Source organism: Watersipora subatra, chromosome 2 (assembly GCF_963576615.1).
Source record: "Watersipora subatra chromosome 2, tzWatSuba1.1, whole genome shotgun sequence".
Lineage (NCBI taxonomy): Eukaryota > Metazoa > Bryozoa > Gymnolaemata > Cheilostomatida > Watersiporidae > Watersipora > Watersipora subatra.
Window position 1 is genome coordinate 39968906 of NC_088709.1, and position 19631 is coordinate 39988536.

General features: G+C 37.6%; 1 protein-coding gene across 1 annotated transcript; it reads right to left on the reverse strand.

Annotated features, from left to right (window-relative positions):
- Positions 1 to 26: 26 nt before the first annotated feature.
- Positions 27 to 6645, reverse strand: LOC137388202 (5-formyltetrahydrofolate cyclo-ligase-like). Its single transcript, XM_068074706.1, has 4 exons — positions 6594 to 6645; positions 5740 to 6004; positions 3897 to 4053; positions 27 to 1002 (listed from the first exon to the last, which is right to left on the reverse strand). The coding sequence occupies exons 2-4, from the start codon at positions 5948 to 5950 to the stop codon at positions 879 to 881; spliced, it is 492 nt and encodes a 163-aa protein (XP_067930807.1). The 5' UTR covers positions 5951 to 6004; positions 6594 to 6645; the 3' UTR covers positions 27 to 878.
- Between the last annotated feature and the right edge of the window lie 12986 nt (positions 6646 to 19631).

Sequence of the window (19631 nt, forward strand, 5' to 3'; positions counted from 1 at the left end):
CGATATGCTATGGTCTGCCAGTAAGATACGGTTTATAAACTATATTGCAGATATGACGGGTCAAAGTGATGTACAAAAGCATTTGTTTGTTTATAATATATAAGCACATTCTTATCAGCAAATATAATTGAAAGAAATAATATAATAATACAAATTAAAAGTTATTAAAGGAATCAGTTATTTTATCCAGCCATCTCTGTTCCATTAAAAATGTGATCTCATCAAATTCTAGTAGATTTTATCCGAAAGTATAGATATTTTTCCATCATTTAAAATTTTGCTTGTGATTTTAGGTGTTCTAACTGTCAGGATGTTTCAAGATTAAAATCGACAAAACTTGATCATGGTAAGAATGCTCAGAAACAAAGGCACGCCCAAAAATGGCATAATCGGTCTCCTCAGCATCAGGTACATGATTACACAGCACTCAGAGGAAAATAATGAGTCAAATCTTAACCAACCTATTTGTAAATCACTTGATACGTCTATAGAAATGTATTTGAGAGTATATCTGAAGTTTTATTCTACAATCATGAGCATATGCTAAATAAAATATATGTTAAGAGAGATGCGTAACATTGTAACTTGAATGCAATAGCCTATGTCAATAACGAGAGGAACAGGCAGCCGCGCAACTATTGATGTCATTTTGCAAAAAGTCTGAACACATCGTTTTCATCTGAATGTTTAACAGAGATCAAAGTATGGTCGATTTTAATCTTTAACCATCCTGGCAGTTAGACCCCGTGAAATATCAAACAAAATCTCAAATGATAGAAAAATATCTATACTTTTTGATAAAAATCTCCTAAAATTCGATGTGATCGCATCTTTAAGCAAGCATTGCCCTGAGTCTCACCTCTGGAGGAGGCGTCGGACTATTGGAGTTTATCAGAGAAAACATAATCAAGGCGGACATCGTGTTCACTTGTGGGTACCTGCTCTTGTATCTGTTCCGCGAAGGACAAGGCTATTCTGCCCATGTCTGGCAAAACACTGTACCTCAAAAATTTTCACTTTTTTACATATTTCACATCTAAATAGTGTTCTCTATCTTGTCCCAAAATATTTTGACTCAAAAATCATTCATTAGGGTAGTTTCAACCCTGGTGAAACAACGCATCACTGTTGCGTCAAGACGTTATGTCTGACAAAACAATGCATCATAACGCACTCACTATGTTAACTGTTGTGTTAACTGTTAACCGATTGTGTTAACTGCTTTCAGTTAGAACTATCACGTTAGGGACTGATAAGATTACCCGTACTGGTTCGATACAAGATTCCAGACACCAATCCTGGTGATGAAGAGACTTTTAGGTGTCAATTTGAAGCTTGTTAGAAACACACAATACTAATATTTAATTTTTTCCTGTACCATGTCAGTTGGTAAATGTGACTCGAGTAGTCAACTACACAGCTCCATGAACATGGCATATTCAAATATATCTGTAAACCACAAACGATCTTTCAGTGATACAGCCCAAAGTGGTGTCTCTTCCGCTGATGGTAAGTTTACTCAAATTACACTGCGAGGGTTTTTCTTTCTATTATATAAAGTCTACCATACATACAATTAAGTTGAATCTTCTTTACTTCAGCTAATTATATGTTGGCTTGTGTTACAGCAGCCAAATCTCAAGATGCAAATTCAACTAAGAAAATCCGTTCTGAGCAAGTCAAATATGAACGAAACATCCGAAAATACCCACTCCGACCTCCCTGTGCTTGTAAAGACAAATGTGGTTAAAAACTAAATCAGCGGCACCGCATTGCAGTGTGGATGGAATTTTGGAAAAAATGCTACAATGACCGAAAAGGAGTGTTGTGGAGCTTGCTAGATAGTCAACCTACAAAAGGTTCAGGTACCTCCAGATTTTGGTTTGTGAAGTACAACCTAATAGCCGACGATGGAAGTAAAGTCCAAGTTTGCAAAGCTTTTTTCTTAGCTACTTTCGGTTATCCTACATTCAGCTCTGTCATACAAGAGCTCCTAAAATCAGATCCATACCTGTTGGCCCCAACACCCGACAAGCGAGGCAAAACCACTCCTCACCATGCTTTGACTGATAGCGGATGTTGAGCGCATAAAATCACATATACGGTCATACAGTCCTTGCATATCGCACTACCGTCGATCACCCGCACCAAATAGGTTTTATCTGCCTAATGAACTAACAGAGAAAGAAATGCATTCAAATTTCATTCAACGCTATCCACACAACCGATGTTCGTACGAAACATATTGCCGACATATACGGAAGCTCAACATCTCTTGTGTGAAATTAGGAGAGGAGCAATGTGAGTTGTGCCTGGAATTGGATGTTGGGATACATGACACCGACGAGAGCACCAATATCTGTAGAACTGACTGTAGCTTGTGCGAGAGAAAAGCCAAACATAAGGCAGAATACACACTGGCCAGGAGTGAATACAAAAATGAGAGTAGTAAATTAAAGGAAGGCAAAATCGTTCGAAGCATTGACTTACAAAAGGTCATAATGCTGCCAAGATTGCCAGGTGTTAAAACGGTATGCTTCACAAAACGCATCATTGCTTTCAATGAAACATTTGCACCAGTGAAAGCATATTTGTCCAGAGCCAAAAAGCATATGTGTTGACTGGCATGAAGGTCTGGCTGGACGAAGATGTGAAGAGATAACATCTATGTACATGAAAGCACTGGAAGTCAATCGAGATTATGATGATATTGTTTATTTTATGGACAATTGTGCTGCGCAGAACAAAAATTGGAATTTAATAACTGTGATGGTAAGTCTTATGAATTCTGGAAAGATGCAAGCTGACACAGTCACCTTCAAGTACCTTGAGGCTGGGCACACCTTCATGTCAGCAGACACAGTGCATGCTGGTGTAGAAAGAGAAATGAAGGCAATGAAAAATGTATACAACTTTAATGACTTCATAGAGTGTGCGAGCAGGGTTTCGAAAACATCAGTGCTGGTTCCTGTCAATGAAGATTTTCGTCGCTTTGTCGGAGGACAAAGTCAAGCAAAGTTAAGTAAAGATTGCCCCCGCCTAGCTGAATGCAGAGTGATTCAGTTTCGAAAGAACAGCTCATCAGTTTGGCTCAAAAAATCGCACGATCAATCTCAGTTTCAAGAGTTAGATTTCTTGAAAAAAAAGCACAGTCTAACTGACGAACTACTAATGATGAGAGAGAGGCCAAGAGGCATTACTGCTGAGAAGAAAACTGACATTGTTGCGAAACTCTGCCCACTGATGCCAACGAATAGACATAGATTTTGGTGCAACCTTAATGCTTCAGATGTACCCGATCTTATCTCACAGGATGACTAATTGCTGACACACCGTGATCTACATGCATTAGATGATTGTTGAAAACACAGTTTAAAAAAGTGCACAACGTGGCATGACAAACTATAGATTTTGTACCACATTGTACGACAAACTGCAGAACTAGAATTGCAAGTTATTTTTTGTGTTTCATTATCATTTTCATTACAAATTATTTCATGTTACATCGCAATTGTTGAAAATAAATAGTTGTACATGAATTTGGTCTGTAGTAAGCTGTATCAAACCATTAAATGTAAATATAAAGTGTTGTGTCAGTTATGTTCATCATCTAATAAATAGCTAATTGTCTGGAGAAACACTGCATCAGAGTGATGCGTTGTTATGTTAGACAATGGGGATAAAGTACAGCAATTAGTGATTGTCGGGCAAAACAATTTATCACTATTTTTTTGCAAAAGAAGAGTTTGGACCAAATTTTAAGAATGTTCAGTGAGTAGAGTGCACTCTTCTGGATAGAATGGTATATAACTTTACTAGGCTCGAGCAACCATAGGCCGTGTCTGATGCTAAACACGTTTTGCTCATTTACCGAAAGTTTGCAATTTATGAGATACAGTGTTTTGTCAGACATGGGCAGTATTGTGATGGGGTAGCAGTCTAAAAGCTTCTTGTGTCGCAGAAGATACGTGTCATAGTAGCCTTTGCCCATGCCTAATCTTTTTCCTGATTGTGTGAAAGCGAGTCCTGGCATGAGCACCAAATCTAAACCACCTAAAGAGTGCAGAATGTGTTTATAGAAGTTTATTGAGGTAGAGTTTAGGTGTCTGTAAGTGAGGTAGTGATTGTGTTGCTATGCAATGCACTGAACATATAATAATTGCATTAATTATTGAGTGGCCGAGGCCTAGCGATCTAGGTCTAGAACGCCTGACCCTGCCATCAACAGATTAGGGTTTGATTCCCAAAAAAGGTCACTGGTGACAGGAATGACGTCCAACCATAAATTGCTATCTCCAACTGCCCGTGTCTCCAGTCATTAAGGTTCCCTTGACACCAGACTCAGACATGTTCAGTCAAGACCACAGAGCTATTGTTTGTGTAACGTTACTCTTAAAAACACGCACAATCTCTACTTGCGGTTAGCTAAACCGCACCATACTCGACCTTCGAAGGATTGCTCACACATTTAATACAAAATTATATCTGTACAGTGTACACTAACATCTACCCAATCTGACACCGATATGACCTTCACTCATTAACTCTAACTTACGTGAAAAATAAGTTTAAATCTCATCTAATCAGTGTGTTTGTTAACAACGTGACAGCAGAAAAAAACTTCCAAATGTTGCCTTAGTTGCTGAGAGACACATGTGTGTACTAGTGAACAGGAGGCACTAACCAGACTTCTTCAAGGTCTACTCCTACATCTACTTTTTATCAACAATAATAGAGTACCTAAAACCTATTGAAACACTGCAAGCCAACTGAACCTTGTGCTAAGGTGAAATTTGGAACACCAGTTAATTCCAATATCCAACCATTTATTATGATAAGACAACTCCTGAACCAACAATAGACAAGCGTGTGCAGAGCCCATAAATGTAGGATGGATAAGGCGATAAGCTGATAAGGCTTTAAAAATACAAACGCCAAACAGCTGGTCAGTTAACAAAGATTTCATTAGCTAAATTCAGTTTAAGGCAAACGTTGCTCCAATTTCATGTCAAAATCCTATAGCACAACTGAAGGAGGAACCAAAATCTTTCCATGTATGAAGTTTTATAAATAGACTGTTATTACTCTCTTCTGGTAAATTCCTTTTTGTGACTAATGTGCATTGTTTATTTAGCAGAGGAACAAATTTAAGGTTGGATGAATTTCCTGTCACCACAAGTGGTTTTTTCAAAGATGAAACCCAACCCGTTGTTTACAGATAAGGCGATTTCACGCCTCAAGGACCATCGCAGTTCCCTATAAAATCAACTTTGCTACTGCACAATAAATAATCACAACATGCTTGAACTTAGTACAGTTGACCCGCGCTTCTTCGAGATTAACTTCCCCAAATTTTCAACTTGTACAAACAACCTCTGCGATTCGAACAATTATCCATCGTGTCTGTCCAAAGAATAACACCATTGACAGGCTCGGTGTCTCTCGTGACAGATGAAGAGAACAACGCACATGCCTGAGAGTTGTACTGTATGTCTCCTTTATTACTATTACTGCTATTAACCATTTAGAGTGGATATTTATTTTCGGAGTTTCCCTCTCCATGGTAAAATTTGTAGCCTAGTGTCCGAGATAATATAGAATGTGCAATGTACAGTACAGCAATAAGCTTTCAATGTCCGGACATAGCCCATTCTGCATTAGTCTAAACAAATGATGGTCGACCGTAATGTAATAAATACTACTTGCCAGACAATCTGGAACAATCTAGAATCTACCCACCAGACTCGAGAGCATTTTCACGTGTATCAGCATCTTCCTCTGGCTGCGAGATATTCCACTTTGTTTTGGGAAGGGCAGCGAGGTCAGCCATCGAGTACAACTGCAGCATCTCCATATCTCTGCTGCAGCTATCATACCTTGGAATGAAGCATGTTTTATTGCTGTCAAAAATGTCCTTGAGTAAGTAGGTGGTATCCACCTCATCTGGCATCGGCACATAGACAGCTATCCTTTTACTCTTTACATACAGTTTACTTGCCTTCACCTACCAATTGTGCAAGAGAAAGTAACTCCGAAATATGCAATACACTACGGTGAATTAGGGTACATGTACTGTAAGTTCCAACAACTCGCGAAACATCAAAGTAATGGCTGCCATTACCAGTACCAAGACTCTGAGTATAAGTAGTTAGTACTAGTTACTAGTACTAGTTACTGACAGAAGCAAAAAAATTTGTCGGCATTAAAAATAGCATTCTCACCTTAAGAGTAAAATGTTTCTGCCTATGATATGCCAATCACATTACCATGTGATAGCTCACCAAATTCCTACATGAACCATTTCGGTTTTTTAGAGTAGCGAACTCCACCACACAAGCAGACCTTGCTTAACACTTAAAAATTGAGCTCACTGAGAGAGCAAACCCCACGCTAGCAACAAATAAGTTGCAAGGAAAAAACTAGTTTATTATTGAGTATATGAGTTATAAAGTATGCAGCTTGTGAAAGTTATGACACCAATGTAAAATAGCACAAAAAGGTTCACTCTAAAGTATAACACACGCATTGTTGAGTTTTCCAATTGTGACAATTTCAACTGTAACTACCCTTTGGATTTTATTTTAAAAAATTACCTTTTCTGTGATGTCTTTAGATTTTTCTTCTCTACGGGTCGCTGGTATACCTTTCAGAGCGAGTTCATCTGCTTTCTTAACACCTGCTTCACCTGTACTGACATGACAGCGGCAGGATCTTTATCTGATTCTACCAAAAAAAGAAGCAAGTAAAATCATGAAATGTGGGTAAGCTAGAAACGAGGAGGCGAGACGAGGTGAAGACACGAGCTGGATAGACAAGGTAGAGAGATAGGAGGGAAAGACGAAGTGGAAAAACAGTATGGCGAGACAAGATAGAGGAATGAGGTGGAGAGACAAGATGGAGAGACAAGATGCAGAGACGAGGTGGAGAGACGAGGTGGAGAAACGAAGTGGAGAGACGAGATGGAGAAACGAGGTGGAGAGACGAGGTGGAGGAACGAGGTGGAGGGACGAGATGGAGGGACGAGGTGGAAAAACAGGATAGAGAGACAAGATAGAAAAACGAGGTGGAGAGACAAGATGGAGAAACATTTTTCGCCTTATGATGTTTCACATCGTAAGGCGAAAAAACTGTAAAACAGAAACGTCTAAATCAGGGGTAGACTCTTCCTGCTTTGGGGGTCTGATGAAGCATGGTGAAATCATCAGAATACTTTGATTTCACGAATGTATTACGGTAATGTAAGTGCTCACTATAAGGGTTCCCCATTTTAATTGTGTGCTCACCACGAGAGCTGGCCACTCAGAGTAAACCGTTCAGCGAACCCAGCACAAGGTATCCAAGAATAATGAGGTACATCATTTACATTCGATTATAGCTCTACCTCATATGCTGAAACATAGCCAATTTCACAACCTTACCAAGGAATAAGAATACTCAAGTGAATATATGCACTATTTGTACCTAATGCAGGTCAACCAATAACTATTGATCTCAAACACTCATATTTTCATCTTTTCCCTATTACTGTGTTTACCTATAAACTTCCTTTGCTAATCATACCTTCCTGCAAATAAAAACAACGCCTACGTTTGTTCAAATAAAATATAGCTGTTCTGCTTAGTACTCCATTTCATCATGATATATGTATTTGCTTATCTATCTGTTTTTGGCTCGCAGTACGGCTTGCTTAATAAAAAACCATGGCAAACAATCAAGTAACTTAAATGTAGCAACAACAGTTGTGCATGGAAGCTATTCTCGTTCAGGATAAAGCTTACATGTTTGTTCTAATCAAATTATGAGTGACTAATGAAAAAAAAAATTGTTTCTTGTTTACTAATGAACGAATTGGTTTTTATTAAAAATTCTCACTCAATATAATCTTATTTGTCTTGTGAATGCCCTAACACTGTATGAAAATTCATAAAACACGTTTAAATATTAAATAATAGCATTTTTATTTTTATATTACATCGCGTTCAGTGTCGTATAGGGAGAGTTACGCCATCAACAGAGCTTATACAAATGCGTCGAAAGTTCCAAACAAACATCAGCCACGCCTACATTTATATTGAATTACTGTGGACTGCTCTTACCTATCTTTGTTTATCAGTTAATAAAACTACTTTGGGTAACCTTAGAGCACTATCAAGTATACCACAAGAAAGCTCAGGTTTTGCTCTAACTCACATAGCAGTTGTAAAAGTGACAACTCCATATTTACAGGTTTTCTGCTACTTCATAGTAAATAACTCCTATTATCTGCACTAGAATGTCTTAGCTAAATTGTGTTTACTTGCAATTTCACAACATTGGGCGGCCAAACAAACAATTTAATGTATTCACAATGATAATTATATTTATAATATCATCACTTGCCAATTTTTTTGTTCATAAAAATTATAAACAGGCTTGTTTTATGCAAATTAATGGACAACCGCAAATTTATTACGGACAATGATTTTAACTAAACGTGCAAGAAGTATGAAGTACAACATTAAAATTGAACAACTTTCCATAATAAAAACTCAACACTAAAAGGGCATATTATACTACACAGAAAATCTTTCATAGTAATGTTACAATAAAAATTATTAACTTCGAATAAACAAGTCAAAGAAGCTAAGCTGTACTAGTACTATAGTATAAGGTACGCAAACGTAGTATTTTTGTGCAATGGCTGACTTACACATGTTTATAACATATATACATATTATACTAGTCAACAAGAATGAGTACGGTAAAAATACAGAAAGCTTCAAATTTCAACAACACTTAATGATGAATATTCTGAGCTAGTGTTCGCATGGCCATGCTTTTGCTAGCAAACTGCACTGACTGTGAGGTGGAGGTATGTTTTTACATAAAATATGAAGTCTAACATTCACAAACTTCCTCACTAGTTTCTGCAATATAGGATGACAAGTGGGCACTGCTCATGTGGCATATCAATATTCAATATCAATGGCATATCAATATCAATTTTCCACATCGCTTGGTTGCTTGACCCCATGTCTGAAGTAACAGCAACAACTTTCAGACCAATACCGCTTGCATGTGTTATGAGATCAATAATAAGAGAAGCTAGACTGTCCCCGGAAATAGATTTACCAGTGAGATGGAATGCAACAATTTGTTTCCATCTTTCAGTAATTCCTGCAGAGATACAGCCAACACTTGGATTCGAAGTACATGTAATATTAGTGGTAAAGCTGCAGACACAAAGAGGAAAGTAATAAATGAATTAAACAAGAAATTAACCTCACCAACCTCCAAGCATAACCACTAAACTATGACTCGCAAGGCCACTATGGCCAGGTAATGTCACTTCTCCTATTACGGAGCTGATGCTAGCATCGTACTCAAGGGCTTCAATAATCTCCATCTCATCCAAAACAAGGCAACACTGTCGACCCCTCTCATTCATACTCGCAGTCTAAATCAAAGGAGCTTGTAAATGCAGTATAATCCGCAAAGACATCAGAATATAAAAAGAGCGATTAGCAAAACAAATGATAAACATAAAATTGAAAATAAACATTAGATAACTCTTTATTACACAAGCTCACTTTTTTCTTCATGTACTGAAAAACAGTCGTGAGAACTCCTGGCTCAAAGCAGATAGTTTGAAGTCGTCTTTGCAGTGTCCTAACAGACGGAAGAGGCATTCCTGAATACAAGAGATGATTGTAACCTGTGGACTCACAAGTAAACCGCAACTTCAGCCCTTTCTTTATTGTATGGAGTTGCCATTGCAATCCTCTAGTTGAATGTCTCTGAAGAGCAACAAGTTGATCCCTATTAAACAACTTTTTGAGAGCCGTTTCATGGGTTTGGAGTTTTCTAAGGTAGCCCTATATTCTTGTTGGACCTGCAAAAATTAAACAAGTGGCTACATTGTTGAAAATGTTCTTGACTACCACTACTGACCCTATTGAGTAATTGACTATGCAAGTTGATATTAAAATAATCAACAACAACATTATAGATCTGCGTGTTATCAAAGTGCGATCAATCACAATTCTCAACAAGCATATACACACATATACATGTTAGGGTTTCAGATAACTTAAATTTCCTCAAAATTACTCCCATTAACTGTTCTATACCAATATGAGACTGAACTGCTCTTACCTCGATGCATAATAGCGTAAATCAGCTTATATTTTTAAAATAATCTATATCAAATGATAGCTTTCGATAATTTTCACTAATAACATACTTTCTTAAGCTTCTTCCGTAACATTCGTTCTATGCTCTCGATTTCGGATGTGATCCAAGTTGTAGGCTTACTCGTCGCTAGTTCTGATTCTAAGACACTCGGTGAATCAATTTCTAAAAATCCAAATATGCCATATTAAAATAATGACAATTAAAGTCACTTTTAAGATTTAAGCATCAGCAAATGGGGAGCACTGTTACTTTCTGGACAGGGCATAAACTTGCAAATCAATATGAATAGAATGTGAGAAACGTTTGCCTGTGTGAATTGAAAATGTGCAGCAAGCAATTTATCATCATTGGTGATGAGGGATCGAACTCATTAGTAAATGCGTGTATGTTAGACAGATATTTAAAACATACATATAACTTATACCTGAGCCGCTAAGTTCTACTGGCCACAACAACTGATAAGATAACTGCTGTACCGCTAATAGGGAAAATGTTATAGAAGTGAGTGTAAGCCAGGAAAGTTAGAGTGTGTAAGAGAGCTACTTGTATAAAGAATACAATTGTTAATCACACAGCAATTTTGTTCCCATACCTCTTTGTAGTCACCTGTTAAAAGATACATTTAAATTAATAACTGAAACTGAGTGTAATATAAAATTACTTTTGCAAAAATCTGTTGCACAGTTTGATATATCATAAGCAATAAACGAGAAATTGAATATAGAAATTAATGAAAAAATTTCCTTACCCATGTTTTGGCATGTGCTGGGGAATGTAGAAGAGCTGCGGCTTGTGATTATAGTATTTTTAAAGCAGTTTTTCTTTTAGGGACAGGTGGTGGCCTGTGAGCAAACAGAGTAGGAATGGCATCACTTGTCAGTCCGACGTTTTTCCGTGTTAGTTAGTGTAAAACACTTTTCTTCAAAATGTCTCTATAAGCAAACAAAAAGAGGAGAGGTAAGCAAGGAAAACAGTAGGCTAATATGAATACTACTATTACTATTAGGCCTACTAATAGGGCTACTACTATTACTATTCAACCTATTCTTAGACGCCTATAGAACTTTTTCCAATACTTTTAACCAGTTATCTCTTAATGAATGCAACATACTATATGCTATTTTTATCAACTTCAGTAATAAAACAAATGCAAAGCAATACAACAGATAAGAAAACTTTGGTAATAACAATAAAACATGACAAAAACAATAGTGGTACTATACAAACAACTAAACTTATGAATAGCATTTATGATAATTGTAAAATATATTCTAACAACTAGCAGCAATAATTACAATGACAATAAGAATACCAATATGGTTTAAAAACCGATATACCTATATGCGTATAACAAGATAATTTTAAATTATATTTTGACTAACCTCACAAAGTTTAGAAGAAGCAGTTGGCTGCAGAAGTTTTGGATTCTTTATGCTACTTCCAAAATCCAACCTGTAATTTTCACATCGACACTTTAAATAAAATAATAAAAAATGACTCCGTTCACATAGGCTTGACATGGCTGTGTATAATAGTCTACAACTATCCTTAGCTTTCCTACTAATCAGTTCAACATTAAGTTAATAGTAATATCTAAATCTATACAATTGCAAATACTAAAAACAACGTGAATCTTACCTGCCCCTTTAACAATCCTTGCATTCCTTCTGTCAGGATCTTTTGGGAACTGAAAGACCTGTAGGCCTAACTCTGATTTGCCTGAGTATCCCGCAGCCCAACAATTAACTATTATAGTCCGAACCTCGACTGGTTTGAAACTCGACGAGTTTGTATATCGACAACGGTTGGCCCAATCTCGACAGCAGTTTTACTATTTTACCATCTACTATTTTCATAGTAAATGAGCGATTTATTTTTAAAAGATTTATTTGCGCAAAAATATCTTGTGATCCATTTGATGCAGCACTCCCCAGCTTATGTAGGCCTAACAATATTTTGCCCAACCTAAATATAGAACGAATGCTAAAACTAGTAACAATCATAAATATGGTTGACTGTTATGCTAGCAATATGTTTTATTTGAAATCTAAACTTCAGTGAGTAGCTTTGTAGCTTTTTTATTTTTTGAAGTGAGGATAGAACTGCAAAAAGACATTTATTATTTGTTGAAGATTAAATTATTGTAAAACTGCATCGGCCTTTGTCGATGTTCGGACCAACCTTTGTCTAGATTGGGACTTGTCTAGGTTCGGACTTGTCGATGTTGGGACCATAGAGTTATCTCCCCCGGGGGAGATAACTCCTCCCAGGGGGATATAACTCTATGGTTGGGACTGTTTCCCTCGAAATAACTCAACGCTGTCGTATAAACGGAATTTTGCTTTTAGCTTGGTGTAAATCTAATTAACCACAGATAAGATGCTCATGTTATACATAAAAAAAATCAAAAAATTCTGACGCTCTTTGTGGTATATAAAAAAGCTAAGAAAATGGTGATTTCGACTGTGTATAAGTCGTATCTCTGATTAGATACCTTAATTTTCAACAGAACTTTATATAGCAAAGAGAGTTTGTTTGGAACTCTCTAAAATGACGTAACTCCAGTTGGCGTAACTCTCCCTATACGACACTGATCGCGTTCAATTACGAAGGATCTCCCAACTGCAACTTTGGAGTAAATGGAGCGGCTACTACAACAGTAATTTTGTAAAACCAAAATAATGTACACGCAGCTTACGTCTCGTCTCTTAGGCCTAGTTCTAGACTACATCGCTCGCCTCAAGGTACAGCATGTTTCCAGTAACTGTACGAACATCCCCAACAAATACCGGTGAAGAAGAAAAGAGATACTTATTAAATCGATGAAGGGTTCTTTTTATTTTATATTCATACGATTTTCGTTTCGAGTAATAGATGACATCTTATCAGTAGTATATTTTTCAACCAATGTTCAGTGAAAACACCACTATTGCATTATTTACCTTTTGTATTCAAATATCTCTTCATTGATCTATCAGTATGCACAATCTCCATAACTGTAGACGTAATCTTCAGGAATTATAGACGTAACCTCTCACTAATCGTATAACTTTCTTATAGCCAAATAAACCTCTTGCAGCCAAATCATCTTGTAGGCAAAATCTCTCAAACCCTTACAAAGTGATTTGGGTCTATCCATAAATAAATGGATTTTTTGGCAAATTTCAAAGTTATTTCATTAAAATAATGCTTCACATATGAAGTATGCATACTAAACCCTAAAATAGAAAATAATTGTGGGGGGTAGTGCTCCTCTATCATGTTTTAATAGTTTGCTAAAGTTAGTGTATTTGCACAAAATACTTTATAGCCATAATGGCAAGATAGAGATGCTTGTACAGGGTATACATATTACTCTGAACACAAATATCTAATTGTAATGGATTTCACAATGGCTTTGCTGCCCGTTAATGCATAAATTGGTATCGTGTGCACTGATCTATTGGTGTGGGGCTCTTTTATAAGTTGCCATATTTGGAGTAACAATGGTGACAAGAAACATCAATAAGTTTCTACTACACTTGTATTATTAGTTCAAAATTAGTAGTAATTTGTTTTCAACGCTAACTTTATACACTGTACCTTTAACTAATTTCAGTTTTGCTCAAAGTTGCACATGTTTCCGAAATTTGCGTCACCGCTGTTACACTGTCACCATTGTTAGACCCTCAACTCATATGATTATAGGATTAATTTGAGTGGATTTCACATTTAACAGAAATTTGTGGTGTTGTTGATGTTCTCATGTATGGGTTACTCATTGTATTGTAAATTTAAGCCATTGTGAGAACTTAACAAGCTTCTCCTAGCAAGCTAGCAAACGGTTGCTACCTTACAAATGTATTACTAAGACTTGCGACTCCGATACTGAGAATGGTTCAAAATTTAATCAAATCTACTCATGGTAGTAACTTGTAACAAGTGCTTGAAACAGAATATTGTTAGGCGGAAAGTCTGCTGGTCATTTCTGCTTTCAACATGGGTAAGACAACGTCAGCAGATGCGTAAATATCGTAACAAAATACGTCAATGTTCAAAACAATAGACTCAATATTTGACTGCCCAAGCTAGTCAAAATCAAAAGAGTAGAACAAAAAGAACAGCTCAACTTACAGAAGATCAATACGAGGAAACTCGAGAAAAAGCAAGAATTAGAGTTCAACAATACAGAGATCGGGGAAAAACCTTTGAAAGCAAAATTACCAGGTATGTACATTCATTTTTTTTCTTCAAAAAACTTAATACTTTAGTACATCTGCGTACACTGGATGTTTTAAGCTAATGTTTCAAGTATTTTGTAAAAAAAAGTTATTAAAGTTTAAATTCATTTTTTGTAGCCACCACTTCCCAATTTGGCAACCCACAATCTGAAGATGAGGCTGTAAAAAGATTGATGGAGCACTTCTAAACAGCCCAAGCAAAGGTCGCCAGACCGTCCATAAACTAGTAATGACAGTTGGACTATCATTGTCAGAAGATGGCATTAGAGATGAAAAAAGATAAAATAAAACAAAGAAATAGAAAAATAAAAGTATGCCATTGAAAAGTTTTAACTTTTTAATTTTGATCCTGATGACCATGCAATTAGTGATCCAGAAAGTGAGTGCAATTCCGAACCCTTCAAACAACTAGCAAGCACATTGAAAGAAGATTTTGTGCTAACATTGCTGCCTGGAAAAAACTTCTAGGCATTATGTAGGTGTGGTAAAAAGTGTAGATGCCCTCGAAGCTGAAGTGCAGTTTTTTAAAAGAGTGAGGACAAAAAACACTTTTGTTGTTAATACAAAAATATAGCATGGGTAGAATTTCCTCACATAGCCAAGTCACTGTCTTGTGCTACTTTCTCTAAAAGAGGTCAGTACTGTTTTACAGAAGATTTAGAACATGTAGAATGATCTAAAACATTCTGTTAGTACATTCTCACAATTACATGATCAATATTCATTTTTTCATCTTACGTTATTTAAGCTTAATCATGTTTGTCACGCATTATTATTATTATATTTTACACTTGGAAACCAATAAAAAACATTTCAAGTTAAGGCTTGTCTATATATATTGTAATCATTAGCTTTAATACCATTATTGATCTCATTGCAGTGAACTTAAATACTTTTAAGTCTATAGAATATAAGAAGCGTAACAATGGTGACAATTGGATGTAACAGCGGTGACATGTTTGCAAGCATGTAGTTCACCACTACCATCTAATATCTGTATAAATTTTAGTGCATATGTCAGCAAGCTTCTTTCAAATAAGACAAATAAGTTTTTATAATTGTGCTTCCCACCAAATCAGAGAGTTTCAATGATAAGCAACTAGCTCTTCAAAATGCATATTTCTCTGATGTAACGCGAGTGACACACTAACTAAAAGATTTCTCAGTAAAAATTAACTTTAGTGTTACATATTATACATCATTCGAAAGAGCTTGTTGAGCTCTATAAGAATATCTGATTTAAAGTCATCTTAAATGCAATACCAATATTTTATAAATAAATTTCTGCTCTAATTGTAACAATGGTGATTATGGATAGACCCATTTGCAGTTAGTGATCTTTGTTTATGATATGAAAATAAATTGCCTCTATATGCAGGCACATTTGTTACAACATAGAGTAAAAATATAATGCATACTTATAGATATACTAGCTGTGCTTACCGGTGTTGCCCGGGTATTAAAATCGGCTTATAAACAATGAGAAGTAATAAGAGTTGCCTGCCATTTGGTATTAGCCTGGCAGATTGCCAATGGAAAATTTTAGTAAGCTAACTACCCTAGGACACTTATATTTCGCTAGTATTTAGTTTCGTGAGTAGCATACAGAGTAAAATTTCGCTGGAACTTAATTTCGCAGCTCTGATGAGTGCGAAAATATAGTGATGGCCAGTGATGTGAAAAAAAATGCAGTGGAACAAACATTAGATTCCTCAGGTCCAGTTCGCTGGTACGAAATATTTTTCAATTTGGGACTACCGTACTGTTTGGACTATAAACCGCACCTCTATATAAGCTACATGTGCTTTATTTTCCAAAAACGATAATAAAAAAATACATAAGCCGCACCTTACTATAGGCCGCAGAACTAAGGACTGTGCTTTTTAATGCCATTTAAAACGGAACAGTGCAGAACGGCACAGTTTCGTATTATCCGACGCTTTTTAACTTAGTGCCTAACGGGACAGTACCGTGAGGCATTGTTTCGTATTTTCTTTCACAGCTAAAAGCGCACTAATTGGAGATTCCCGTTAGTGCGCCCTAGCGGTGAAAGAAAAAGCCACAGAATAAGCCACAGTGATTAGCCGTACCCTTGTAGGCCTACCTATAAGCCGCATAGCTCAAATCATCAGAAAAAGTAGCTGCTAATTGTCCGAAAAGTACGGTAGTTTGTATTTGTGAACCGCAGGTAGAAATGTGTAGGCTAGATCAATAATGTAATTTGATCGCTTGCTGTCATTTGTTTCCTAGACTATCAATGACGTCAAAGCCGCAGTGACTGATTGGTACCAATATTAGAATTCAAGTATTTATAGCACGCGGTGCCGCGGTGGCCATGGCACCGGGTTGTTCTTGCTTTTGGTTGGTAATAAAATTCATCACCACAATAATTATTATTCAATTTTATGACTTTTTGTTGAATATGTGTGTAGTTAATGCTGTAGAACGTATATTATGAATAACGAACAATAGTACATGTGAATAAGGAATACAATACAAGAGCATTAGAAAAACGTGTAACGCATCCTCGAGGATAAAAACAGAACTGCGTGCGCATGCACTAACCGGAAACGGCAAAGCCAATGATTCAATAACGTAACATCTCTCCTTCCCCTAGGGAAGAAACATATCATCACTAATTGTAATCCCCTTTTTAGGACAGTTCATAATCTGACAAATATGATGGGACAGTTTTCGCACGCGCTGATTGTCTGGTTTGCGTAGGTGTTGATTGTGGTGATTGTAGTATTTCTTGTGCCATGGGGGTGCATGGAATCGAGTCAACGGTGCCTGAAGAGGGCTGCTCGTGTGGACACGTCTCCGCTTCAATATTGACATCTGTCTCCTGACCCATCGGCAAGTGATTGGGTTTTGTCACCTCGCGTTCACTGTTCATTTCATTGGATGTGTCAGCCAAGTACGGAGAGGTTTCTCTTTTGCGTAGCTGATCAACGTGACGCCTTACAATACCTGAGGTGTAAGCATCTAAAATCTCATACATGGAATTTCCCAGAAGATGCATGACTGACCCTTGCAGCCACTGAACGGCTGGTCTCTGAAACGTCTTGTACCACACTAGATCACCCTCCTGAAAGTGACGCTTCTGCGAGAAGTTTGTGAGTGGTGCAGCCTGAATTGATGGCTTCAGAAGATCTAGTCTTGTTCGCAGGCATCTGCCCATCAGTAATTCTGCTGGCGTCTTGCCTGTTACCATGCTAATCGATGTACGATATTTGAGGAGAAACTTATCAACTTTCATGTTTACTGCTTCTGTCGAAGCCTTGTAAGCTTGTTTGAATGTCTGTACAAATCGTTCGGCTTGACCATTACTTTGTGGGTGGTATGGTGCCGTTGTTAAATGTCGTATACCATTGCTCTTCATGAAGTGCATGAACTCCCCTGATGTGAACTGAGGTCCATTGTCAGTGACCACTGTATAGGGCAACCCATGTGTAGCAAAGACTCTTCGTAGTGTTGCTATGGTGATTGCTGAAGTAGACGTCCGAATGGGAAAAACTTCCGGCCATTTGGAATAGGCATCTACTATAATTAGGAACATTGTATTATCTAGAGGACCGGCATAATCCAAATGTATTCGCTGCCATGGACTATCAGCAGGGGCCCAATGGTGGGGATCTGATGGAGGATTGTGTTTAACCGCATTGCACTGCGGACAAGACCTTGCAATGGCTTCAATGTCCTCATCAATTTGTGGCCACCATACATAATTGCGTGCTGTTGTTTTCATTTTGACCATCCCCAAGTGACTTTGGTGGAGTTCGGTGAGTATTGTGGCTCGCAAACTAGAGGGTATAACAAGGCGTATGCCTCTCATCAAGCAACCCTTTAGCGTCGAGAGCTCTTGTCGACATCTAAAGTATGGATCTATGTTTGCGGCACTGTATGGAGGCCAACCATGTATGGTTGAGTTGTAGACATTGCTCAATGTTTTGTCCTCCTGAGTTTTTATGGATACTGTCTCAAATGTCACGGGTAGTTGGGCATATTGTTCAATGTGAAATAGTCTTGTTTGTTCACAATGAAGTCTTCTGCATGGCTGCGGAAGCCGTGACATAGCATCAGCATTCGCATGAGTGAGTGATGACTTGTATTCTATGTCGTATGTATACGCTGTTAGAATAGCGGCCCATCTTTGCATTCTCATCGCAGCAATAGGAGGAACACCGGTTTTTGGGCCTAGAATTGTAACCAATGGCTTATGGTCAGTGTGCAAGGTAAATGAGCGGCCATACAAGTAGAGGTGGAATTTTGTTACCCCAAAGATAATTGATAGTGCCTCTCGTTCGATTTGGGCATAGTTTCGCTCACTTGGGCTTAATGTTCGAGAAGCAAATGCTATGGGCTTTTCTTCACCATTTGAAAGTTTGTGCGATAAGACTGCCCCTACCCCGTATGCTGAGGCATCACAGGCCAGTATCAGAGGAGAGTTAACATCGTATGGTGTCAACACGCAGTCTGTAGACAACAGCTGCTTTAACTGAACAAAGGCTTCTTGACATTGTGAAGACCAGTTCCAGTGAGCATTTTTGCGTAACTGTTGATGCAATGGGTGCATGACTGTTGCTAAGTTTGGTAAAAACTTTTGATAGTAGTTCACTAAGCCTATGAAAGATCGAAGCTCACCAATATTTGTAGGTGTTGGAGCCTCTTTGATAGCCTTAACCTTGCTTTCCATAGGGTGCAGGCCGTGTTGATCTATGCGATGTCCTAAATAAATAATTGATGATTGTAGGAGGCAGCACTTTTCTTTATTGACCTTTAGCCCATAATTCTGTAGACGGTCTAAAACGCTATGCAAAGTAGATAGATGTGATTCATAGTTCTGACCAGTAATAAATATGTCGTCTTGATAACATAAGACATTTGGTAGGCTACCCAGTATGTCATCCATTGCTCTCTGGTGGATGGCAGGCGCTGAGGCCACCCCGTATGGGAGTCGGTTGTACTGGAACAGTCCTTTATGTGTAGTGATAGTAACTAAAGGCTTTGAAGCTGCATCTAGTTTGATCTGAGCAAAGGCCTTTGACAAATCTAATTTGGAGAATAACTTTCCGCCACTCATTTTTTCTTGAAGGTCATCTATAGATGGCATAGGATATGAGTCAACAACTAGCTGAGGATTTAGGGTAACTTTAAAGTCTCCACACAGCCTAATGGAACCATTGGGTTTTATGACGGGAACTACAGGTGTTGCCCATTCACTATGTTCTACTGGAG

Coding starts and splice junctions, on each gene's coding strand:
- LOC137388202 (XM_068074706.1), bottom strand. CDS start 5,950: ATGCCAGATGAGGTGGATACCACCTACTTACTCAAGGACATTTTTGAC. Junction 4,054..5,739: donor TGAAAATGCTCTCGAGTCTG/GTGGGTAGATTC, acceptor TGCACTCTTTAG/GTGGTTTAGATTTGGTGCTC. Junction 1,003..3,896: donor CCCATGTCTGACAAAACACT/GTATCTCATAAA, acceptor AAAATTTTTGAG/GTACAGTGTTTTGCCAGACA.